The sequence below is a fragment of the Salmo salar genome, chromosome 27 (assembly GCF_965601325.2).
Source record: "Salmo salar chromosome 27, fSalSal1, whole genome shotgun sequence".
In the NCBI taxonomy this organism is placed as follows: domain Eukaryota; kingdom Metazoa; phylum Chordata; class Actinopteri; order Salmoniformes; family Salmonidae; genus Salmo; species Salmo salar.
This window is the reverse complement of record NC_138317.1, coordinates 32,693,363-32,719,923: the sequence shown is the minus strand read 5'-3', so window position 1 is coordinate 32,719,923 and position 26,561 is coordinate 32,693,363. Positions and strand designations below refer to the sequence as shown.

At 41.0% G+C, this 26,561-nt stretch overlaps 1 protein-coding gene across 8 annotated transcripts; it reads left to right on the top strand.

Moving 5' to 3' along the window:
- Positions 1-2,013: 2,013 nt before the first annotated feature.
- Positions 2,014-26,465, top strand: ago2 (argonaute RISC catalytic component 2). 8 transcript variants are annotated; one of them, XM_082970220.1, is made up of 20 exons: positions 2,014-2,515; positions 3,663-3,705; positions 4,715-4,915; positions 5,040-5,160; positions 6,692-6,873; positions 7,229-7,365; positions 7,718-7,852; positions 8,081-8,168; positions 8,420-8,567; positions 9,247-9,366; positions 10,080-10,202; positions 11,322-11,455; positions 11,676-11,860; positions 12,912-13,071; positions 13,401-13,491; positions 13,944-14,150; positions 14,541-14,675; positions 14,783-14,884; positions 16,660-16,859; positions 17,056-26,465. In XM_082970220.1, exons 1-20 carry the CDS (start codon positions 2,491-2,493, stop codon positions 17,162-17,164), a joined length of 2,646 nt encoding a protein of 881 aa, XP_082826346.1. In that variant the 5' UTR covers positions 2,014-2,490; the 3' UTR covers positions 17,165-26,465. The 8 variants fall into 8 exon arrangements, with proteins under 8 accessions (XP_082826346.1, XP_082826345.1, XP_082826343.1 ...); XM_082970219.1 differs by having other exon boundaries at positions 11,319-11,455; XM_082970217.1 differs by having other exon boundaries at positions 7,718-7,870.
- Positions 26,466-26,561: the final 96 nt, after the last annotated feature.

Genomic DNA, 26,561 nt, shown 5'->3' with positions numbered 1-26,561 from the left:
GGTAGGTACAGCTACTAGTAGGTAGGTGTACCTACTGTATCTACCTACTCTCCCTACTGTAGTTACTGTACCTACTGTACCTACTGTATCTACTTACTTCCCCTACTGTACCTACTGTATCTACTTACCCCCTACTGTACCTACCTACTGTACCTACTGTACCTATTGTATCTACATACTTCCCCTACTGTAGTTACTGTATCTACTGTACCTACTGTATCTACCTACCTTTCCTACTGTAGTTACTGTATCTATTTACCCCCCACTGTATCTACCTACTGTATTTACTTACTCCCCTACTGTACCTACTGTATCTACCTACTTTACCTATTGTATCTACCTACTTCCCCTACTGTATCTACTGTACCTACCTATTGTATATACTGTACCTACTGTATATACCTACTGTACCTACTGTATGTACCTACTTCCCCTACTGTACTGTACATACCTCTCCTACTGTACCTGCTGTGCCTACCTGCTGTACCCACCTACTGTAATAATGTACCTACTGTATCTACCCACTGTAGATACTGTATCTACTGTACCTACTATATTTACCTACTTTACCTACCTACTGGACCTACTGTAATAATGTACCTGCTGTACCTACTGTATCTACCTACTGTACCTACTGTATCTAACTACTGTACATATCTACTGTACCTATATACTGCATCTATATACTGTACCTACTTACTGTCCCTACCTACTGTACATACTGTATCTATCTACTGTACCTACTGTATTTATCTACTGTACCTATTGTATCCACCTACTTTATTTACTACACCTACTGTATCTACCCACTGTATCTACCTACTGTACCTACCTACTGTATATATATATATATACTGTACTTACTGTATCTACTTACTGTCCCTACCTACTGTACCTACTGTATTTATCTACTGTGTCTATCTACTTTATTTACTGTGTCTTTATTTACTACACCTATTGTCTCTACCCACTGTAATAACCTACTGTATCTACCTACTGTACCTACTTTACCTACCTACTGGACCTACTGTATTCCCTACTGGATCTACCTACTGGTTCTACTCACCCTACTGTACCTACCTGCTGTACCTGCTTGCCTACCTACCTGCCTGGCTGCCTTGCCTACCTTGCATACCTAGCCTGCCTGCCTACCTTGACTACCTACCTGCCCTGCCTACCTGTGTGTACAGTAGGCCAGCCTACTAGCTACAAACATCAATACAAAATCATCCATCCAATATGAATAATTCATGTATTAAAACCTGTTAAGGATCGAAAATGACATACCCAAATCTAACTGCCTGTAGCTCAGGCCCTGAAGCAAGGATATGCATATTCTTGGTACCATTTGAAAGGAAACACTTTGAAGTTTGTGGAAATGTGAAAGGAATCTAGGAGAATATATATATATATAACGCATTAGATCTGAAAAAAGATAATACAAAGAAAAAAAACAAATGTTGTCCCATCATCTTTGAAATGCAAGAGAAAGGCCATAATGTATTATTCCAGTGCAGTTACAATTTAGATTTTGGCCACTGGATGGCAGCAGTGTATGTGAATACTTTTAGACTGATTGTATTGTATTTCTGTTCAAACTTTTGTATCAAGACTGCCCAAATGTGCCTAATTTGTTTATTAATAACTTTTCATGTTCAAAACTGTGCACTCTCCTCAAACAAGAGCATGGTATTTTTTCACTGTAATAGCTACTGTAAATTGGACAGTGCAGTTAGATTAACAAGAATTTAATCTTTCTGCCAATATCAGATATGTCTATGTCCTGGGAAATGTTCTTGTTACTTACAACCTCACGCTAATCGCATTAGCCTACGTTAGCTCAACCGTCACGCAGGGGACCAACTCCTGAATACGTTTTTTAACTAAATGGCAGCCATTCGGTGACTGTGGATCTTCATGGTAGTTTGCAGGTCTTTTGTATAATGCACGAGATTGGTTTATCAGTGATCTTTTTTTTCAAATACAACATACCCCGGAAATGACAGCTGTTTCTTCTTCCTGTGAATGGCATTCGCCAGTGGTCAAATTGAGTAAACAAAAATGTACATTTGGTTGGTAACGTTACAACTAATTTGTTGTTGCACGGTGTTAACATGGCTTGAATTAAATACATTTAATGCATTTTGGTTGATTCATCTTCCCCTGGATTTCGACAAGTTGTAAAATAAAGACGGCCAAGGAAAGATCGCGCGGGGATAATTGCGGGCTGTGCGTGTGACATCACACATATCCATTACTAGCTCCTCTCAGCATTGCTCCGGTTTGTATTTAGGGGGATGGGGCCGTGCAGAGGATGATAGAGCTCTCATGGTGTTGAACTTTACTTCTTGGCTAAATCCTTCCACTTCCTAACCGAGCCACCCACATTGTTTTATATATAGTACCCATTCACGTATGTATTTTGGCGACGTTTGACCGGAGAAAAGTGGAGTATCCGTACGACCACGGTGCACGCTGAGAAACTACAAAATGTATTCCAGTGGAGCTGCTGGAGGTAAATTGTCCATTGCTAGTTAGCAAGACGGCTAACTATAAGGGTGCTGATTTGTATGTCGTTGGGGTATCTTCAATCATTTGCATGATGGTTTGTTTTCATTTTGTAACATTGTTCGCCAACCTCAATATAATTTCAGAATAACATTTCGTCCTAGTTACCTAGATCTTGTTAGCAATTATTGCCACCGTTTCCCCGGCCCGTTGTTACTGTAGCTTTTAGCTATGCCTGTTGACCTGGCTAATGATAGCTGGAAGTCGATTAACTTGTTGTTCAAGTCCAATCCTAAAGTAAGATTCATTTTGGCAAATTAGCGAACAATTGCTTTAAACAAGTTCTAGAAAGAATTTGGCCATCAAATAGTTGGCTATTCGGTAGCCATCTTGCTAGCTAACGTTAGCCAGCTCAGATGAACAAATTGTTAGCTAGCTAGCTAGGTTAGTCATCTTCCCTTAGCCAACGGCGGCTTGTTAGCCTTTTCAAATGTTAGCTAGCTAGCTGGTTTGCATGCTGACTAGCTAACACAATTTAGCTAGCTAGCTGACTTGTTTTGCATGCTAGATAGCTAACACTATTTAGCTACGTTTTAGCCATTGCTTGTTGTGTGACTTGCTAGTTATATTTTAGAGGCTGTTTGAAAAAAAAAGTTATTCTATATCCTCTTGGCTAACTAGTTAACGTTACTATTATGGGGACCAGTCAACTTGCTATGAGCAACTTTGGGTGAATTTAAGATTTGCTAGAAATTAAGGTTGCACCACTGATATGCTTGTTGACTAACTATTTTTCTGTTGATTTATGTCCTACCCTCCACTTATTGAGAATGATAGTGACAAGTTTCAACTTCCAGGTTGCTAGTGTGTGCTTGTTGATAAGGGAGAAGATAAATCGCCCAGCAGTTGTAGCTACATGACTCTGTTCTAAGGCTGATAAGAGGGCAAGGCATTTACAAATAGTTAACTAACTATGCAGGAAGAAAGTATGGGGAATAAAAATGTATATGCAGAATGACGTGATAAGGTTTCCTTTGGGCATTTTCAAAAGAAGGAGTAATATATAAGAATATGACAAAACATTTTGATCCATTCAGCCTTCATTTGACTCATTGTGAGACATGTCAATTGACCACTGTTTTCTTCTTCTCTAGCTGCTGAGATGCTTGAACCACCTCACTCCTCGGGGTCAATTGGCTCTGGTAAGCTTCCTTCACACCAGTCTAAGTCTAGCACTATGTTTGTACCGCCAGCCTACTATACCCAGTAGTATACATTTTGTTTTCTCCTGTCCCCCGGACTACTGTAATGTAAATGTCTTGATTCTGGCATGCAAATACGGCAAGTATAATTGTAGGAATCACTTGGGTGGAAAAGTGTTTACCAGCAAGAAAGAACAGTAGACTGCACTGAAGCATAAGGCATATCTTTTCCAATGCACTGGTTTGCATCTTACATGTCCTGAATAGCAGACCCCTGAAATCCCCTCTTCTACTGACTATTACAGCAGATATTCAGACATTCTGATTTGAAATGGAGAGAAATCCTATAATAGTTCACTCTTCATAGAGGCTTAGCTAGCTGAGAGAAAAAATAACCACTGGGAAAAGTCAGCTCAATCAAAGACTGCATTTTTCTGTTAAACTTTCCTGGTATTTTTTCCTGCCACATTAACAATGTCTTAATCATGCGTTAAGACTCACAAGGACATTCCACTTGTCCTCTTCAGAGTGACTTATTGGACATGACAGTTTTGTACTGTATAGCTAGCTAGTGTGCATTGTTAAAGTCAAAAGGGAGTTATGTGGATTCAAAGAGCTGGAGAACAGAGATAAGATGTCAAAAGGGAGTATGTTCAGACATGTTCTTCCATGACCTCAAGGCCCCAGACCAAAGATGCCTGTTCGCTGAACGAACAGTCATACTCGGCCAGGGCTCACCAACCAAATAGTTCAAGCATGGCAGCAAAATGTATTGAGCATCCATACAACTATTCACATTCTAGAAAATAATATTTGATGTTCAAGTGTGAAAGAACAATCTTGTGAGTTACCCCAGTATAGCCCAGTCCCAGGTCTGTTTGTTGTCTTTCCAACTCATGACCATGAACATAGGAGTTGATAAAACTTCTCAATGTTCTGGGACAAGGCTAAACAACCTGTTTTGTATGTACAGTTATTAACTTGTTTCTTTGTTTGCTTCCTACCCCTGACCCCTCTGATCCAGATCCCCCGTCTCCCCCAGTGCCAGAGTATGTGTTCAAACCCCCCTCACGGCCAGACTTTGGCACCATGGGCAGGACAATCAAACTGCAGGCCAACTTCTTTGAGATGGAGATCCCCAAACTGGAGGTCTACCACTACGACATCGACATCAAGCCAGAGAAATGCCCCAGAAGGGTCAACCGGTATGGAGCCGTTTAATTGGTTTACAGGCTTTCACCTGAGCCAAATAACTAGTAGGCTATTATCTTGTTAATGACGATTTGTACTGTATTGATAAAGTCTAACACGCTCCATTTGTGTTCTCAGTGAAATTGTGGAGCACATGGTACAGCACTTTAAAACACAGATCTTTGGGGATCGAAAGCCAGTGTATGATGGGAGGAAGAATCTCTACACAGCCATGCCCTTACCTATAGGGAGGGAAAAAGTAAGTCTCCCCATCTGACCAGAGGTGTCTGTTATGTGAAGGCCCCTATGTTTTGGGACAGCTGTGATTACACACAATGTGATATTATGTACACGCAGTGGCCAGTTTATTAGGTACACCTATCTAGTACCGTGTCGGAACCTCCTTTGCCTTCAGAACAGCCTGAATTCTTCGGGGCATGGAACCGTTGCTCTATCGGTATCAAGGAACCTAGCGTGTGCCAGGAAAACATTCCCCACACCAATACACCACCAGCCTGTAGCATTGACACCAGGCAGGATGGGGCCATGGACTCTGCTTATGCCAAATCCGGGCTCTGCCATCAGCATAACGTAACAGGAATCGGGATTCATCGGATCAGGCAATGTTTATCCACTCCTCAATTGTCCAGTGTTGGCTATCGCATGCCAACTGGAGTCACTTCTCCTTGTTTTTAACTGATAGGAGTGGAACCTGGTGTGGTTGTCTGCTGCAATAGCCCATCCATGACAAGGACTGACGAGTTGTGTGCTTTGAGATGCTACTCTGCACACCACTGTTGTACGGCGCCGTTATTTGTCTGTTTGTGGCCCGCTTGTATGATTCTTGCCATTCTTCAACCTCTCATCAGTTAGCTGTTTGCACCCACAGGACTGCTGCTGACTGGATGTTTTTTTGTTTGTCGCACCATCCTCCGTAAACTCCAGATACTATCGTGTGCGAAAAGGGGGCCGGCCAGCTTCTGCGACACAAACTGGCGCACCTGGTACCAATGATCATACCACGCTCAGTCGCTTAGGTCACTCGATTTGCCCATTCTAACGTTAAATCGTACACTAACTGGATGCCTGTTTGCTGGCTATTTATAGCAAGCCACGGCCACGTGACTTGTCTGTAGAAGCGAACTATTTTCGTGAACTTGGTGGTGTACCTAAATAAACAGGCCTCTGAGGGTAAATTACATCATAATATTGGTTTTCATCTTGTGTATAGACTACTTATCACATGTCTTGGGGTATACAGTAACGTCAAAGTATTTTCCCCCTTCCTGATGTTCTCTATTTTTGCATATTTTTGATACTGTATGTTATCAGATCTTCAACTGAAACCTGATATCAGATGAAGGGAATCTGAGGGAACAAATAACACAATTACATGTTTATTTCATAAATAAAGTTATGCAACACGCAATGCCCCTGTGTAAAAAAAATTAATGGCCCCCTTACACTCAATAACTGGTTGTGCCACCTTTTTGCTGCTATGACTGCAACCAAATGCTTCCTGTAGTTATTGATCAGTCTCTCACATCACTGTGGAGTAGTTTTGGCCCACTCTTGTATGCAGAACTGCTTTAACTCAGCAACATTTGTGGGTTTTCAAGCATGAAATGCACGTTTCATTTTCATGTAGACTTGATTGTGTGTTGGATGATTTGTATTGCTGCATGACCCAGCTGCACTTCAACTCACAGATGGATGGCCTAACATTCTCCTGTAGAATATTCAGATACAGACTATTTTAAACACACCAAAACACCTGTGTCCACAAACAGGTGGAGCTGGAGGTGACCATCCCAGGCGAGGGGAAAGACCGGAACTTCAAAGTGGCCATAAAGTGGGTGTCCTGCGTCAGTCTGCAAGCTCTTCAAGAAGCCCTGTCTGGACGACTGCCAAACATCCCCTTTGAGACCATCCAGGCCCTGGATGTGGTCATGAGACATTTGCCCTCTATGAGGTCAGTGTTTTCCCCTTTAAAACAATCAGTATATTTTCGGTATGTAATATTGGTATTTAATGGTGGTATTTAGTTACAGCACATACATAGTTATCAAACAACTGTTCTTGTGCAAATGGACTCAATCAAACCAGTAAATGGGTCCACACACCTAATATGCCCCTCTATCCCAAGACGTTTCTTCAATCTTTCCTTCAAACATGGTCACAAATCGCTGTTTTCTTTGTACACACCAAAGCCTTACAATCCCCATTCACTTCTAGTATATTTGTCCCGGTGGGTTATGCAAATTCCTCTCTCCTTGTCTGTTTGTAAAGACAATTTCAGTTGCGATATTAATCACATCTTCCAACAGGTACACCCCAGTCGGACGTTCTTTCTTCACCCCTTCAGAGGGATGCTCCAACCCCCTGGGCGGGGGCAGGGAGGTCTGGTTTGGGTTCCACCAATCGGTTAGGCCTTCCCTGTGGAAGATGATGCTAAACATTGACGGTAGGTTTCACACTGCAAATTTCTGCCTCCCAAATGGCTGTAAGGAATGTACCATTTGGAACACAACCAAAGTGTCAGACTAGAGTATGTCTCTGTGTGACTGGAAGGAGGATAGTACTGGAATCTCATTCCATGGTAGGTTTCAGTCAGTAAATAAGTGGCATTGATTAAGCTCGCCCTAAAGTGCTGATTTGGGTGGAGCTTGTGCTTTTGTGGTGATGCCATTGGTCCTGAAAGTGTAAACCCACTGCTAAAATGAGTGCAACCTACCATAATGGTAAGTTACAGTATGTACCTGGAAGGAGGAGGATAGGTCTGAATCTGTGCTGTGCTTGGTGTTTTGTTTTTGCAGTGTCGGCCACTGCCTTCTACAAGGCCCAGCCTGTGATTGAGTTCATGTGTGAGGTTTTGGATTTCAAAAGTATCGAAGAACAACAGAAACCCTTAACCGACTCCCAGAGAGTAAAGTTTACCAAGGAAATCAAAGGTAATCATTCATTACCAGGTAATCAATAGTTGCGTTGGGTTGGTTGTTTTGTCTGTCTGAGTGGAAATATTTAAATACTTATATCCAAAAATTCTGTACTATAACACACATAAATGTTGCTATGATGCGTGTATCTTTGTGTATTGACTTAAAATCTTAATCTGACTTGAAATCAGAGTAGAATGTGATCAAATCTGAATCTGACCATTGTCTTGTTGTGATTCTCAGGTTTGAAGGTTGAGATCACTCACTGTGGTCAGATGAAAAGGAAGTACAGAGTATGTAATGTGACGAGAAGACCAGCCAGCCACCAGACGTAAGAAAGAACACCCTAAAATATTGACAACAGCCTCAATTCCTTTAGTTTCCTGTGATGTAAACATGACTGGTTTGCTTAGGGATGTGATAGAAACAAAACTAATACTAACACGTTTAACACATCATTCATGCACAGGTTAGGAGCAGATCCCAATCAAGTTAAACAGAAATCCCCACTTGGTCTTGGAGTTCTTTGAAAATCCATTTAAACTTTTTTTCTTTTGGGTTGGCTCATCTGTTTTACTTCAGGTTTCCACTGCAGCAGGAGAATGGCCAGACCATAGAATGCACAGTAGCGCAGTACTTCAAAGACAAGTACAAACTCATACTCCGCTACCCCCACCTCCCCTGTCTACAGGTCGGACAGGAGCAGAAACACACCTACCTCCCCCTCGAGGTCAGTCTGCAGTCTCCCCTCACAACTTGTTGATGGTTTACTGCTGGGTTTAAATTGTTACAAAGAATGAGGACCCGGACGGTATTACAGAAACTCCACTTTACCATTACTTCGACAGACGATGCACAAGAGTATGTTTTAGTCATTTAGCAGACCCTCTTATCCAGAGCGACTTACAGTAGTGAGTGCGTACATTTTCGTATTGGTCCCCCGTGAGAATCGAACCCACAACCCTGGCGTTGCAAGCGCCATGCTCTACCAACTGAGCCACACGGGACATCATCATGTCAGGTAGCCCAGAAGTGTTTTAAAACCTGCCACACTTCCTTTGAATCTGCTGTTTTTTTTCAAAGGAAAAAAGACATGCACACATTTAAACATGATATCGTACTCATCCTTTTATCTAGAAAATGCATTGCACAAATAGGCTTTTAATCACTTTACACATTATTAAATGTAATTTGCCTGACGCGTGAGTGGAGGAGTCTCGTTTCATACAAGCCCATTTGTTTACTCTCCTTTATTACCTTTGGCCTTTTTCAAAAGGAGGCAAGGAGAGGACTGAGGATTTAGCAAAACCAATTGACAATCTCCATATGCAAGACTATTCTCCGGCTGAAGCCTTCGTGATGTGTCCCTGGGGGTGGTAATAAAGCTGTGTTGTAATGTATGTGTCTAGGTCTGTAACATAGTGGCTGGCCAGCGGTGCATCAAGAAGCTGACTGACAATCAAACGTCCACTATGATCCGTGCCACAGCCCGATCGGCACCCGACCGCCAGGAAGAGATCAGCAAACTGGTAAAGAGACTTATCTGACTTGGGAGAGTAAACTCAAGCACCGAGTGTCTTGAAAGCTGCTTTTATGAACTTGAAATGATCTATTAGGATGTACAATGACTCTGAACTGCTGTTATTTAACTATTGATGGCCTGACCATATGTGAATGTTTTCACTCAGGCGGTCTTTCCAAAGGCCTAGTGTGTGTGTGTGTGTGTGTGTGTGTGTGTGTGTGTGTATGTGTATACACACACACACAGTGGTGTAAAGTACTTCAGTAAAAGCACTTCATTATTTATTATATTTTTGCAGACTTACTTCACGACATTCCTAAAGAAAATACTCCATACATTTTCCCTGACACCCAAAAGTACTCGTTACACTTTGATAGGAAAATGGTCTAATTCACACACTTATCAAGAAAACATCCCTGGTCATCTCTACTGCCTCTGATCTGGAGGACTCACTAAACACATGCTTCGTTTGTAAATTATGTCTGAGTGTTGGTGTGCCCCTGGCTATCCGCCAATAAATTTAAAGAAAATGGTGCATTTTAGAAATTCCATTTACTTTTGATACTAAAGTATATTTAAAACCAAATACTTTTAGGCTTTTACTCAAGTAGTATTTTACTGGATGACTTTTACATGAGTCATTTTCTATTGAAGTACTTTCTCCACCACTGTATATAAACCCTCTGAATTATTTCCACTAAACCATTGCTCTCTTTTCAGATGAGAAGTGCCAACTTTAACAATGATCCTTACGTGCGTGAGTTTGGGGTGATGGTGAGGGATGAGATGACTGAGGTGAACGGCCGAGTCCTCCAGGCCCCATCCATCCTCTATGGAGGGCGGGTAGGTTTCTCTTATTTAAGATGGGTTGATTTTATTCACTGTTTCTTAATCCTGGTCCTGGGGACCCAAAGGGTTGCACATTATTGTCTTTGTACTAACCGTACACAACTGATTCAAATGATCAACTCATCACCAAGCTTTTAATCAGGTGTGTAGTGCTAAGGCAAAAACCTGACATTATAAAAACTGCACTGATGAACAACAGTTCTTTATGTATATTATGTAAAGGGAAACTTAGAACACTCCAAATAACAAAGTTATGTCATTGGATTTTGAATCAGCCTTCTAATGTGAAACATCCCATTTAAGCCCGGTGTACACAACCCAATTTTGGCCCTGATTTTTAGCTTTCCCAGCGACAAAATCCCCATGTCGTTGCCTACTCGGGGTGTGCAGCCGTCACCGACGCAGGGTTAATGTGAGCGGGTCAGAGACGTAATCTGCGGGCTACTGATCTAGTCTTTGAGCAGTCCCAGACGTCCCGATATTTTCAAACATGTTTAATTTTATCTGCACAAAATCTGCAATGCTCTTGTAGTGTGAGATGTGCAACAGCAAGTTGAGAATGGTGGTCAGCAATAGCCAATGAGAGCTCGCTAGTGAGATGCTGTTGTTTTGTATCACTCAGAATGTGTAGACTCTCGCAAAGGAGCGAAAGCTACCACTAGTATGCGTCTGTACTTGCCTTTATAACCAAAGCTAAAGTGTCAGTTACAGCTCTGAAGTGCACAAGCAATGTTATTAAATTCAAATGATGACTAGACATTTGAACTCTGTATGGCAAGTGTGAATGTCTGACTCAAAAAGTTTGAGGCTGCTTTGAGCCACAGCACGTTGGCGCTACATTTAATCTAATCATTGTTTTGGCGAGACAGCGTGGTATCAAATCCTCACCGACCAAGTGAAGTCTTGCAGGGTGACCTTAGTCTGTGCCTCATCACTTAGTATCGCACCACTGTGTTGGCAACACAAACAAAAACTACAGGAAAGTCAGTTGTTTAATGCGAGGCTCAGCGATGTTAGGATTTTGACTCGTGTAGTGTACACCCGGCTTAATTTCTCCCATTCAGACAACTATTTGTCTCTGACCCTTATCTCGTCTTCCTTTTACTCAAGCAGAATAAAGCAATAGCAACTCCCATCCAGGGAGTGTGGGACATGAGGAACAAGCAGTTCCACACTGGCATAGAGATCAAGGTGTGGGCCATCGCCTGCTTCGCCCCACAGAGACAGTGTACTGAACTCCTGCTCAAGTAAGAACTGCAGGAGCCCTTAGGAGCCTCAATAACCATTGCGGGGGGATGTTTATAATTGGGATGTATTTTTTAAGTTAAAGTATTTTTCCATTTCTAAAACTGTTTCTTCTGTGTTAGCCCGCTTATGATTTCAATCTACACAATATTTTTGGAATCCAATAAAGAGTTTGAGGACACTTATATTGCGTTTTTGTACCTTCTAACCTGTTTCTCTCAGGGCGTTCACAGACCAGCTGCGTAAGATCTCTCGTGACGCGGGGATGCCCATCCAGGGCCAACCCTGTTTCTGTAAATACGCTCAGGGGGCGGACAGCGTGGAGCCCATGTTCAAACACCTGAAGTACACCTACCAGGGCCTGCAGCTGGTGGTGGTCATCCTGCCTGGGAAGACGCCCGTCTATGGTGAGGAAACTGGAAACTATAGTGAACAAAAATATAAACGCAACAATTTTGAAGTTACAGTTCATATGAGGAAATCGGTCAATTGAAATAAATTCATTAGGCCCTAATCTATGGATTTCACAAGACTGGGAATACAGATTGCACATGTTGCTCACAGATACCTTTAAAATGCAATTGTGTTCGTTGTCCATAGTTAATGCCTGTCCATACCATAACCCCACCACCACCATGGGGCACTCTGTTCACAATGTTGACATCAGCAAACTGCTCGTCCCCCCACAACGCCATACACGTGGTCTGCGGTTGTGAGGCCAGTTGGACGTACTGCCAAATTCTGAAAAACAATGTTGGAGGTGGCTTACGGTAGAGAAATAAACATAAAATTCTCTGGCAACAGCTCAGGTGGACATTCCTGCAGTCAGCATGCCAATGGCACGCTCCCTCAACTTGAGACATCTGTGGCATTGTTACGTGACACAACTGCACATTTTAGTGGCCTTTTATTGTCCCCAGCACAAGCTGCACCTGTGTAATGATCATGTTTAATCACCTTGATATACCACACCTGTCAGGTGGATGGATTATCTAGGCAAAGGAGTAATGCTCATTAACAGATGTAAACATATTTGTGGCCAAAATTTGAGAGAAATACGCTTTTTGTGCGTATGGAAAATTTCTGGGATCATTTCAGCTCATGAGATATGGGACCAAAACTTTACATTTTGCATTTATATTTTTGTTCAGTATATGTCCCTAAGTTAATTAATGTCACTGTTTATAACTGCCTCTAAATCCTATTGGTTCAGTTAGTGCTGTTCTGGATTATTTAGTGGATTATATGTTCAACTGTATAAAAGCAAATTTCACATGTGATCTTTCTACCTTACACTTTGACATTTTTGTCATTTAGCAGACACTCTTATCCAAAGCGACTTAAATTAGTGCCTTCATCAAACTAATTCAGAATTCATTGCAACACACGAACTAGTTGTATATCTCTCCTGTTGTGCTGACATAGTCTTTCTCCCTCCCCTGCTTCTCTGTGGGCTAGCTGAGGTGAAGCGCGTTGGTGACACGGTGCTGGGCATGGCCACCCAGTGTGTCCAGGTAAAGAATGTTCAGAAGACCACTCCCCAGACCCTCTCTAACCTCTGCCTGAAGATCAACGTCAAGCTGGGCGGGGTCAACAACATCCTCCTCCCACAGGGCAGGTCAGTGCAGAACCTCTCTCATTATCATGGCTATGAATACTTGCTGGTTTACTGTTAATGTCTAACAGTATTGTACTCCGCATTCAGTTAAAATATATAAACCAGTATGCGTTTATTCATGACAGCTGTAAGACTTACATTCTTCCATAATAGCTTTTGTGGCTTATTCCAAGATATTAGTCTACTCATTCACCTATACATTCACATGCTAGAAGTGAAACGTCAAGTCAGTCTCCATCCATCCATGTATATGTCCATTCTTCTGTTCACACGTCTTCTCTTCTGTGATGATGGCTCTGGTTAATCTTGTGGGTGTCTGTTCTTCCCAGGCCCCTGGTGTTCCAGCAGCCAGTCATCTTCCTGGGTGCTGACGTCACTCACCCTCCTGCTGGAGATGGGAAGAAACCCTCCATCGCTGCAGTAAGTCAGACAGAGCAGACGCTCCACAGGGCCTTGTCACCTACCAGGGACTGTAGGGTTGCATCTCAATAGTCTACAGTAGTTTATTTTACCCTCAGAACCATGTTTCTGCTAGGGAGTAGGGGTGCAATAGTCTACAGTAGTTTATTTTACCCTCAGAACCATGTTTCTGCTAGGGAGTAGGGGTGCAATAGTCTACAGCGGTGTCCTTTACTATGTCCAACATCTGAAATGGAGAGAACTGAGGGAATCAATAGCCTACCACTCCACCTTGCTCACTGACCAGCTTTGACCTGACTTTAAAAACAGCCCAAAAATAAATGATCTTAAGTGTGCTCTGTGCTTCCTCGGATGTGCTTCCTCCTGATGAATCCCTACATATCCCCCTAGTGAAAATCCTGACGTGTATGTTTCTATATTGTCCTGATCACATCCCTGTTCCTCTTTTCTAGGTGGTGGGGAGCATGGACGCCCACCCCAGCCGCTACTGTGCCACGGTGCGGGTGCAGCAGCATCGCCAGGACATCATCCAGGACCTGGCCACAATGGTCAGAGAGCTGCTCATCCAGTTCTACAAGTCCACCCGCTTCAAGCCCACCCGGATCATCTACTACCGCGACGGCATATCTGAGGGCCAGTTCAACCAGGTTAGACTTGAGGTAGACTTGAGGAAATAGGATTTCAATTCAATTGCATGATCTGTAATTGTACTGTACTGGTTGTGAGTAAAGGATTTTCTGCTATCTATTTGTTTTTCTTTTGGTTTCTGTTTCTATTGGTTACCGTTCCAATTTAATTCTGAATGCCTAGTATTTGTTTTACTGAGATCAAATCAGTTATTTCAGATTTAACTTTTTAACCAAAAAGAAAGTTAAAAATGATATTTTTATCCCGCTACTGTGCTACTGTGTTTGTTTCTATTAGTAACCGTTCTTACTCTGAATTGCCCAATCTATCATTTTTTTCCCCCCTGATTTGTAAATATATGTATTGTGACGTGTGGGAGTTACTGTTTTTTAACTATAGCTGTCGTTTTGGGTTTTATCCAGGTGCTCCAACATGAGTTACTGGCAATCCGTGAGGCCTGCATCAAACTGGAGAAAGACTACCAGCCCGGGATCACCTTCGTGGTGGTGCAGAAGAGACACCACACTCGACTGTTCTGCATGGACAGAAACGAGAGGGTTCGACATCTCTCCAATTCATACTGACCACTATTATTACTGTAAAAGAAACTTCTATGAAATGCCTACATTGTGGTATTTTATGATTCCTAATGTGTTTTGTTCAGGTTGGTAAGAGTGGCAACATCCCTGCAGGCACCACAGTGGACACCAAAATCACTCACCCATCGGAGTTTGACTTCTACCTGTGTAGCCACGCTGGCATTCAGGTAGGGACCAGCCAAATGGCTCCCTATTCCCTTTATAGTGTACTACTTTTGACCAGGGCCCATAGGGAATAGGGTACAATTTCTGACACAACCCAGGACACAGTAGAGCTAGGAAGTAGAGAAGGGACTGTTCTGGAAGAGAGCCTACCTCCAGTTTTACTAATACTAAACTCAGCAAAAAAAGAATCATTCCTTTTTCAGGACCCTGTCTTTCAAAGATAATTTGTAAAAATACAAATAACTTCAGATCTTCACTGTAAAGGGTTTTAAACACTGTTTCCCATGCTTGTTCAATGAACCATAAACAATTAATGAACATTGCACTTGTAGAACGGTCGTTAAGACACTAACAGCTTACAGAAGGTATGCAATTAAGGTCATCGTTATGAAAACTTAGGACACGGAAGAGGCCTTTCTACTGACTCTGGAAAAACACCAAAAGAAAGATGCCCAGGGTCCCTGCTCATCTGCGTGAATGTTCCTTAGGCATGCTGCAAGGAGGCACGAGGACTGCAGATGTGGCCAGGGCAATAAATTGCAATGTCCATACTGTGAGACACCTAAGACAGCGCTACAGGACGAACAGCTGATTGTCCTCGCAGTAGCAGACCACGTGTAACAACACCTGCACAGGATCGGTACATCCGAACATCACACCTGTGGGACAGGTACAGGATGGCAACAACAACTGCCCGAGTTACACCAGGAACGCACAATCGCTCCATCAGTGCTCAGACTGTCTGCAATAGGCCGAGAGAGGCTGGACTAAGGGCTTGTAAGCCTTTTGTAAGACATCACCGGCAACAATGTCGCCTATGGGCACAAACCCACCGTCGCTGGACCAGACAGGCCTGGCAAAAAGTGCTCTTCACCGACGAGTCGCGGTTTTATCTCACCAGGGGTGATGGTCGGATTCGCATTTATTGTTGAAGGCATGAGCGTTACACCGAGACCTGTACTTTGGCGCGGGATTGATTTGGAGGTGGAGGGTCTGTCATGGTCTGGGACGGTGTGTCACAGCATCATCGGACTGAGCTTGTCATTGCAGGCAATCTCAACACTGTGCGTTACAGGGAAGACATCCTCCTTCCTCATGTGGTACCCTTCCTGCAGACTCATCCTGACATGACCCTCCAGCATGACAATGCCACCAGCCATACTGCTCGTTCTGTGTGATTTCCTGCAAGACAGGAATGTCAGTGTTCTGCCATGGCCAGCGAAGAGCCCGGATCTCAATCCCATTGAGCATGTCTGGGACCTGTTGGATTGGAGGGTGAGGGCTAGGGCAGAAATGTCTGGGAATTTGCAGGTTCCTTGGTGGAAGAGTAGGGTAATATCTCACAGCAAGAACTGGCAAATCTGGTACAGTCCATGAGGAGGAGATGCACTGCAGTACTTAATGCAGCTGGTGGCCACACCAGATACTGACTGTTACTTTTGATTTTGCCCCCCCCCCCCCCTTTGTTCAGGGACACATTATTCAATTTCTGTTAGTCACATGTCTGTGGAACTTGTTCAGTTTGTCTGTTGTTGAATCTTATGTTCATAGATATTTACACGTTAAGTTTGCTGAAAATAAACGCAGTTGACAGTGAGTGGACGTTTCTTTTTTTGCTGAGTATGTGCTTCTGAGACCTAGATGTAGTTTCACTCCTCTAAATGTTTTTATAATTGGGATGTTTAACATTGTAGGCTGTTATACTTTGGTTATAGTAGAGCTAAATGACATGCATTACCACTAAACATGATTTAGTAATGGTAATACCTTTCCCCAGGGTACTAGCCGACCATCCCACTACCATGTGCTGTGGGATGACAACCATTTCACCTCGGACGAGCTGCAGGTGCTCACCTACCAGCTGTGCCACACCTATGTGCGCTGCACCCGCTCCGTGTCCATCCCAGCACCAGCCTACTACGCCCACCTGGTGGCATTCCGAGCCCGTTACCACCTGGTGGATAAGGAGCATGACAGGTAAGAGACCGCGTCTGATGTTGACCATGGCCCTGTTCTCATAACCTATTTAAAATGCATCTTATTGCCATCATATCGCTGTACCATTCAAACTGTGACAAGTTAGTGATTACCAGGAAGTGATGAAGGAAGAATTATTTTTTTTAAGAATTTGGACTAAATAATTCCCAAACTCTTTCCATTGTGTTCATTCTAGTGCGGAGGGCAGTCACACGTCGGGACAGAGCAATGGGCGTGACCAGCAGGCTTTGGCCAAGGCAGTTCAGATCCACCAGGACACACTGCGCACTATGTACTTCGCCTGAAGCACCTGGGGCGGGCATTGGTGAGACAGACCCAACAGGGAAGAAGCCTTCTCTCCTCCCACCTAACCCCCTTACTGTATCAGGTGTGGGCGTTAAGTGGGTTTGTCGTCTCGTCTCTCCCCGCCAGTAAGGTGGAATGATACCAAACAAATTAGGGAGGGTTTCTTTTCCAAAATGTCCACAATTATTTTCAAACATGCATACAAAACCGCTTTCCCCCCCTTCCTGGCCTAACCCTGGTCATTATTCGGTAGTACTATGTAAAATGATTCCTCAGAAATGGGTTGTGGTGGAGTGGACTCCTTTATTTTACATGTTGTACATTTGTTTGTATTTGTAAATGTGGGGGGAGATACATTTGTATTACTTTTCTTTACACTGACAGTTGGAAATACTTCTATCAAACTAAGGGGCAGTATCATCACACTTTGGTGTTTAGACACTATCCAGTTTTCTGAAGGGGTCCCCAGGGTTGAAAGGAGGTGGGGATATTGAAAACGAGAACGGTCCGATAGGTTTATAATCATTCTTACTCTTCACAACTTTATTTATCAGCCAATCAAAGCAAAGTGCACTGACCAGGACTTAAGTACACAAGTACTTAACATGTTGTCTTTTCATTTGTATGTACTATGAATTTAACAGGCTTGGATACAGTACCAGCCTCAGAGTATTTGTCCTCCAACACTGGTGACCAACACATTTTTATGCTGCATCTGATGACCGCTAAGCAAGTAATTTTTGTATTAGATTTTCATTAGACTTTGAAACTGTTAACACTTACTTTTTATCAAGACTTATACAAATTAATAATATGAAATTGTAACAACAGCAATTTTTGCTGTCTTGCCTTTTACTTGGACTGGGTTGTTTTGTCAATCTATGGCCAGTGGCCAGCGAATATATTTACTAATAGAATGGGACTGGTTCCCAACAGACACCCTTTGTGTTCTCTGAGCCACATTACATGTGAAGACATCTACATTGGGGGGGGGGGTCAAGTCTCTTGAAATGAAATCTGTTGTCTTGTTTTAGTGTCCCCCTTATTTTCATGTAATCTATTATTTTACAAATGTGTGCATAGATGACTTACACATTGGATCTAGGTATTTGGATATGTTAACCCTATCTAGTTTTCTTTATGGTTTTATGGCAGTGACATGGTTTTCTCCCTACTGGGGGGGTAGTTGTACTGCTGTCGTTGATGTATGAATCGGTAGAGTAAAGCCTGTGATGTCAGTGTCACGTGTAGGAACTGGACTGAAGATGAGGTGGCGTTCTATTGGGGGAGAAAGGATTCTAGACTGCTAGATATTTTCTGTTATTCCTCTGTAAAAAAGGGAGCAATTATGCTATTCTACTAGTCAAGCAAATTCTTTTTTTTTTTTTTTATGCAAGTAGTTTAATTGTTGGCTTTGTATCATAGCCTCATGGGATATAGGGTATATTTTGAATACGCTTTTAGAAGAGAATGCTAAAATGATAGAAGGAATTTTTCAAAACGATTGTCCGGTATGTAGTTATAAAGAACAAAAAAAATTCAATATAAGTTTATGCAGAGCTTGCATGCAGAAATTGTAATGCCTTCCATAACGTTTTTTTATTCCCTTTTCTGTTCTCCTTAGTAATGACATTTTAGCAGGGGTTTTTCATATAGCCTAGATTGGCTGGCTTTTATCTCGCTCTTTTCTAACTATGCATTGTTTTTAACCAAGAGATTTTAGCAGTGACCTTTCCCAAAAATGAATATTAGGACATTTGTAGAGTAGTAGTTTTTTTGTTGCTTGGTGCGTTTTAATAGCGTTTGTAGTGCTTCTTCCCTAGACCTTTGTAATGTTATGGGGGGTTGTGTTGTCGTCATTTGTATTGTACAGCACACAAGAAATCGGTATATAGTTTGTAGAACACACATCACTCTTCTTAGCCAAACAAGATTACACATTTTATACAAAATTCATGTCCTAAAGAAACTGAAGCACAAGAGACCATTTTTAATTCCAGGTGCTCGACTTTCTCTTTCACTAATGTCACCTTAAATCTCAATGGACTTGTCGAAGATGCTCTTCACTTACCATAAGTATGGTAATAGACGTTGAAGTGGTTTTGAATGCCTTTTATTTTTTCTCTACCTTAATTACATTCATTTCTCATTACCTTCAAAGTCATCCGAAGTCCGACTGACTGTGGAGCATTCTTAGAAATCAAGTACTTGATATTTACTTGTTTTTTTGTTTTCTTTGCTGGTCTCGTGATTTGTACATTTGGATGCACTTTTGATAGTAGTGAACATAAATTTCCTTTGATTGGTCGAGCCAAGCAGGAAACCCGGACATACATTATGTGCAGTTGTGTTGAAATGACTGTGTGTTCTACCTCTTGTTACCTGTTCTAGTGTTATGGTAACGTCACACTGGTCATTTCTTCATAATTACACAGGATATTATATCTGATGGGCATCGTTTGAATCTTATGTTGTCCTGTGTTTAAACCGTTGTCATGTATGACAGTCAGTGAACCTGCGTTCTGTATTCATAGTTTCATAGTTCTTGTGTGGGATCTTAAAGCTTGTTCAAGATGTTTCCAAAACAAACAAAAAGTGAGAGCAAATGATTTGATCGTAACAAGCTTATTATTTTAATTGTTTTATGCGCCAATGCATTCATTTTTAGCACCTCATTGCATATCTTTGGAGATAGATGGTGTTGCCTAACAGACTGCTTTGTAAGCAACATGTTGGTAAAGCCAAGGCTAATAACAATTTAGCTGCTTACCCACAATTTGATGATTTAGTATTTTCTTTTAAGCTATTTGCTTAATACTTTTGAATATGCAACATGTACTGCTCTGCTCCCATAGATACACATGGGGTATGTAGAAAGCCATCTCCCATGTTGCTTTAATTGGGTTCATTGAATGCAGTGATTGAATGAAATGTTGTTTTTGGAATGCGTCGTCTTAGCTCCCCTCATTGTCTCACATTTGATTCATGTTTGCTACAGTCAACCCGACAGATGGCAGGTTTTAGTTAATACAGTTCAAGTAGACATGATTGATAACATGAGTTGTTGCTGTGGAAACTGATCAAGCATGACTTGTTGTAGGGTGCACTGGTCAAAACAGCATGTTTGCTCCGTTGAATTGTGAACATTCTCCTTTCAATATGGCTGAAGTTCAACTTTTCATACTACCGTTTTTCATCCGTTTTCCCTACCTGAAGTCTGCCTCACCTTTTGTTCATCCTAAACTTGTTTCTTGGGAGATGTGGTCTTGTTACTGCTTATTTGTGTTTTAAGTTACTTATTTATACACAGCACCTTGGATTATACCAGACCTGTACAGCATTGCTTTTCCTGAAAATATCCGAAACATTTGATAATGTTATTTTGCACTAAAATAAAAACCCTTTTGGAGCTGTAGTCTAGTCACTAGTTTATTGTCTGAGAGAAAATGACACCAGATCAGCTGGTTATATAATGCATCGTGAGTCAATACCAGGCTAGTTTGTCTGACACCATACCAAGTCGTTGCATTGACAACTGGTCCCAGATTACACATCAAATTGTATTGGTCACATACACGTGTTTAGCAGATGGTGTAGCGAAATGCTTGTTTCTAGCTCCAACAGTGCAGTAATATCTAACCATTTCCCAACGTATTCACACATCTAACTAAGGAATGGGATTAAGAATGTATACATAAACGGACGAGCAATGTCAGCGGCATAGACTAAGATACAGTATATACATGTGAGATGAGTAATGCAACATATGTAAACATTAAAGTGGCCAGTGATTTCAAGTCTGTGTATATAGGCAGCAACCTCTGTGCTAGTGATGGCACACGTGCACTAAGCCAGACATTCAGATGGTTACACCTAGGCCTGTTTGTCGAGAGGGTTTCTCCCAGCCAGCATACAGTGGGGATTCACTGAAAATAATGCCTTTTTAACGTCTTCGTCAGATAAATAACTGCCACTGGGTTGTGATTGAATCTCCTCCCAGAAGAGGGTGCTATTCATCATTTATTCTATTAGTTTTGAGCTTTTGTATTTCTATGGCCATGAAAAAGTAGAGGAAAAACCATATGCAAAACAATAGTTGAAACTGACATTTATCTTCCCATGTATTAGGATGATAGGTAGACGTCTGGTAGTTGTGAACATTCTGATTGTATCTCTTACTGGTTGTGTAAATGTGTAGCTATAGTCTGATGCCAAAGTAGTGTGTGGAAAAAGGGTCCAGCAAGTTGATGGTTAAATGTGTATCACCTGCATTGTTGTGGTCGCCAGAATTAGAGAAGTCACAGGCATCAAAGAATGTGGAAGAATTAGTATCATATCCGTATGTAGGCGTTGACTGCACACCTTTTTTTGATCAGAGAATACTTAGTTATATTTAAGCAATAAGGTACGAGGGGGGTGTGGTATATGGCCAATATACCACAGCTAAGGGCTGTTCTTAGACACAGCTCTTAGCCATGGTATATTGGCCGAGGTGCCTTATTGCTATTATAAACTGGTTATCAAGGGGCGGCAGGTAGCCTAGTGGTTAGAGCGTTGGGCCAGTAGCTGAAAGGTTGCTGGATCGAATCCCCGAGCTGACAAGGACGTCATTGTAAATAAGAATTTGTTCTTAACTGACTTGCCTAGTTAAAGGTTACATTTAAAACCAATGTAATTAGAGCAGTAAAAATAAATTGTTGGCATACCCATGGTATACGGTCTGATATTCCACGGCTGTCAGCCAATCAGCATTCAGGGCTGGAACCACCCAGTTTATAAAACGATTTAGTCTTTGTCAGCCAAATCAGGAATGTACGCAAGTGAGATACAGTTGCCATAGGGAAGTCATCCATAAATGGTATGTGTATTTGGTCTTGTACAAAATAACATTAAAATCATGCACAGGCTATCTCAAGTTAGTAGTTATTGCATGAAATCAAGACTTACATATGCATCGTGGGCTCAGGCCACGATTAGCGCTTTTCTGGGGGAAAAGACACAGTGAATAAGAAGTATGTTGATGGGGGTGTTTTCTTGTATTAGAAGGCATATCATGTTAAAAGATAATTGGAACAGTAGCTTTACATTCTAGGAAAAGGTGCTCTTCATATAAGGCTGAGGGTACAAGTCCTATCAGACGGTCTTTGTATTATCAATATTTTTTATTAAATCGATGTCAAGGAGTTGAGCATTTGATTTTGTGCTGTCAGTGAGTATTTGTGGAAAACAAATATCGATAACTAAAGGTTATGAATAATAATAGTCTGTCTTATACATAAAATGACAATAGATCCAATATTTATCTTTATCATGCTTATTTGAGTCGTTGGAATGCGTTTGCATGACATTTTCAAAGGTATTTGAGATGGTTTAGCTTCTCCATTGCTTAGCTTTACCCTGTAGTAGTTTTTGCTTGTATAGCTTTGATTTGGGCAGAACATTGTCTAGATGGGCTGAGAGTAGTAGTAGTAGTAGTAGTAGTAGTAGAGGTTGGATTTTCTATCTTATCCAGCTAAGGTAATGGCTCTGGTATTACAGAGGAAAGTGAAAGCAAACAACGTAAATTACAAAGCGGGTGCTATCTGTGTTCAAACTATTTTATACTGTGGGCAAACAAAAAATATAAAATCGGATGTGTGTACAGAAAGGCCGCTCTCCTTTATCCATCTTCCCTTGAAGGTCTACATTTGAAATAACATCCCTGTTTAGTAGAGTAACTTATTTTCTTAACTCAAATGTAACAATGAATGTACTTAAGGCCAGTGTATTTTGTAATAATAAGTTGTATCCACCTGTAATATATGCTTGTATCATAACTTTTGTTTTTTATGCATGCTCATTAGCTTCAGTCCACAAACCTTAAACTGATTGGCTCCTGAAACTGGGATAAAGTCAAACTTCAGTCTTTGTTTTCCTAAGTTCTTTAGAACAGGCTAACATCACCTATTGTCAAATAATTAATTCCCCTTTAGTCATCACATTGAATAGACATAAGAAACTGATTATAGTCTCATACATCTTGTTCATCAGAAAGCAAAATGTTATGATTTCTTAGTTAGCTTTCAAATGTATCACAGGAACATTTAGACTTCTATAAAATGAAAACATTTTTGCTACATGAAGTGTTGCACTGGTGCAAAGATGGGTCTGTTTGAACTTTTTTCCTTTGTTTGTGTGTGAGGTGTTGGTTTTTGGCTTATGCTTGTCTTGGTTCTGATATTCCACTACACACTAGATAGTTTTATGGAAAATGACTAATGCTGTCTCAGGCAACTAATCCAACATCTAATTTTGTGTTGACACCTTTCTTGGAATGTCTGCGAATGTCAAAGTTCTTAAGATACTTATGATCTCTAACATGACGCTGTCTCAGTGCCATGGCTTCAGCATGTCCTGCAATGATGAGCGTCCCATATCTCAGTCTTCTCTCCCCCTTGAGTAAACGGCATGATTGCTTTATAGTGTTCTTTGGTTGAGCTGATTCCAAGCACTAGGCCAGGATTGTCGTCATGCCAAGCTTGACCCGCTATGATCCACAGTGATGCGATCCTATTTCAAAAGAGAACAGAGCCTTCATAGCGCTTCACCAAACTAATGCCATATATGTGCATTTAACATGCAGGACTGACATGGATATGTTATCCTTCTGAAAGAATTGAGGGCTTCAGAATGACTTGGCTTTTTATATACCAACTTAGTAAACTACCTCAAAACGGTCTCGGGTGCTAGTGTTTATCCCTAATTTATGACGAAGACAAAGATCAATTGTAGTGACCAAACAACATAAGCCAATACTGTGTATTAGATAGACATTATTTTACAACCCAGAAATGTATTACAGATTAACTTTACATACTAAAACAAAGTTCAAAGGACCAAATTTTGTAATTGCAGTTGAAGTCTCAATGTTATTATATATGCATGCTAGTCCTCTTTTATTTTAAAATGTAGTGAAAACAAAAATAACCAATGAACGCTTAGCTAGCAGAAACTGAGTTGGGAGTTGTTTGCGTAGCAATATAAACTGTAGTCATGACTGGATGATATATTGACGTGCCAATCGAATGGCTATTTAGATGGATGAATAATCACTTACTAGTCCTGCTATACGTTTTTGGTAGCATTAAATATTAACAATGGGCTGCAGATGGGGAGAAGCTTGTCAATGGGATGATGTATGCAGAGCAATAACTACTGAAGTCCAAGCTAAGGTTGTGATTTGCTTGACTAGGTGTAATGCAAGTCTCACCTAGTGAGCTACATGAACCCTGCCTTGTGATCTAGAGTCGACTACAGCAGCCCTCAGACTCGGTGGCGTCTTTCATTCAGCCTTTAAGAGATGACAAGGATGTGTGAAAAATGGAATGTACTTGTAGTTTAGCAATCAAATGGTCCACAGTTAAAGCTTACTAAGGGTCTGACACAATCTGCATCTTTAAGTGATTTTTATCCAGTACCGCAATAAAACCGCCAAGGCTTTTATTTCATTTATTACCAGTTTTAATCTGTTCTTACACCCAGAAAAAGGAAAATAACTATCCAAACTATTAATTATCCACATTGGTAATGTTTTAGATGTATTTGCATGATACATTTTACGAAGTGAATACATTTGAACTACACTTTCCTCAATGTTTTGTACATTGTGACATGATATACAGATGTAGCCTACTGGAATATTTCAGTCACTTAAGATAATCTGATAGCCCAATGGAAAGGTACAAAAAAGGTATGTAAATGAAATTCCAGTTGTGTCATTGTCATCTGATCTGAAAACATCACATGTTTTTTATGGTGTTGTGTGCCTTTTTTAGCGATTTATTTTCCACCTATCCTATTGGAGTTGCTCACCCATATTTGATTTACAGCGCCACATAACATTTCCACATTATCATGCAACCTTGAGTGAAGAAGCTGCATAGAATGATCAGTATTTGTGTTTTGCACTTTCAAAGCAGTTTAAAAAAAATGCCCGCTAAAAAGCTGGGCAGACAGAAAAATTAATAAAACAAGGTATTTTATGCTATCAATATGAATAATATGACTGAAGAGCTTTTCTAAAAAGGTAAAGATATATCTATATATATTCACAAAGTACCTCATAAGCCTGACAAATGCTGCATTGAATTTTCTCATTTTTTATTTTGTCTTCATATTGTCCAATAAAATGTAAATATCCCCTCTGGGAGGTTTGATTGTCACAAGGCTGTGCATATGCCATGCAAAACCAGTTCACTGTCAAACATTTAAATGGTATTTTCTGAACCTGAAGCCAAAATAAATGGTTGTGTGAGATTGTGTCATGTATGTACTTTCCTTAAATACATTTATCATTCTAAATTGTAGCCACCTACTTTCCATGTTTTGCTTGTTAGGATGCTGTGAGTGTCCAAAGATCCCAAAAAATTGGTTTCTGTCACCTGAGGAATTAATTTCGTTTTCCATCAACAAAACTATGGCGACTCCAAAATGTTCAACGTGACCGTTGACTCCGGTATTGCCATGAAAGGGCTGTATCTGCAACTGTTTGTCCTCCCTATCTTATTCTCCCACACCTTTGTCTTAAGATGGCCTTAGAACTTCAAATGGGGTACCTTCTAGTATATTTGGCCTTAAAAGTACAAAATTATGCACTAGAATCCACACCTTGAGAAACCATGTCATGCATGCGCCATTGCCACATATCTACCTCCTATGAATGTAAGTGTCCTGGAGATGCAGTCACCTGATTTTAATTTGTTCTGTTACTCTTTTTATTTTATTTATGACAATCATCCTTGAATTATCAATTAAATATTTTTGAAAAGCCCTACATTTCCTTATGTCTTGACTTTTCACAGTAAACACTATCCAGGACATACCATTTCTGTTTTAACCCGTCATTGATTTTTTTCTTTAAATGTCAATGTAAGCCATTGAGGAGCAAAGTGACCAAATACTCTTTGCAAAGGCAGTCCTGCACAGTACAGTGAACTCAAACCTCCCTCGCGTGTCATTTAGATTTAAAGTTTTCTCTATTACCACATGCCAAAACTGAATTTGCTGTCATATCTATCACGGAGAGATCTTTTTGGTGCTGGTTTATTTGTTCGATCCACTGCTAAGCAGCTCCTCCTTGTTATAGTTGTTGTAAAGTGTCAGTTTTGATGTCTATTACTTTTTTGTTAACAATTATGATTACAAACGAGAGATGCTGTAAAACCCTGATAGAAAACAATGTGAATACGTTTCACTTAATATAGTTAACTCTGGCTTGACTGTAAATTGCATTAATTCATAAAAATGTCAAGTTTCTTCAAACGTTTGTTGTCTTTTACTATGTGTATATTAAGATTTGGTTAAAATGTGAATGGTTTGATCTTGTCCCTTGATGTACATATGAATAACTGCTCATGG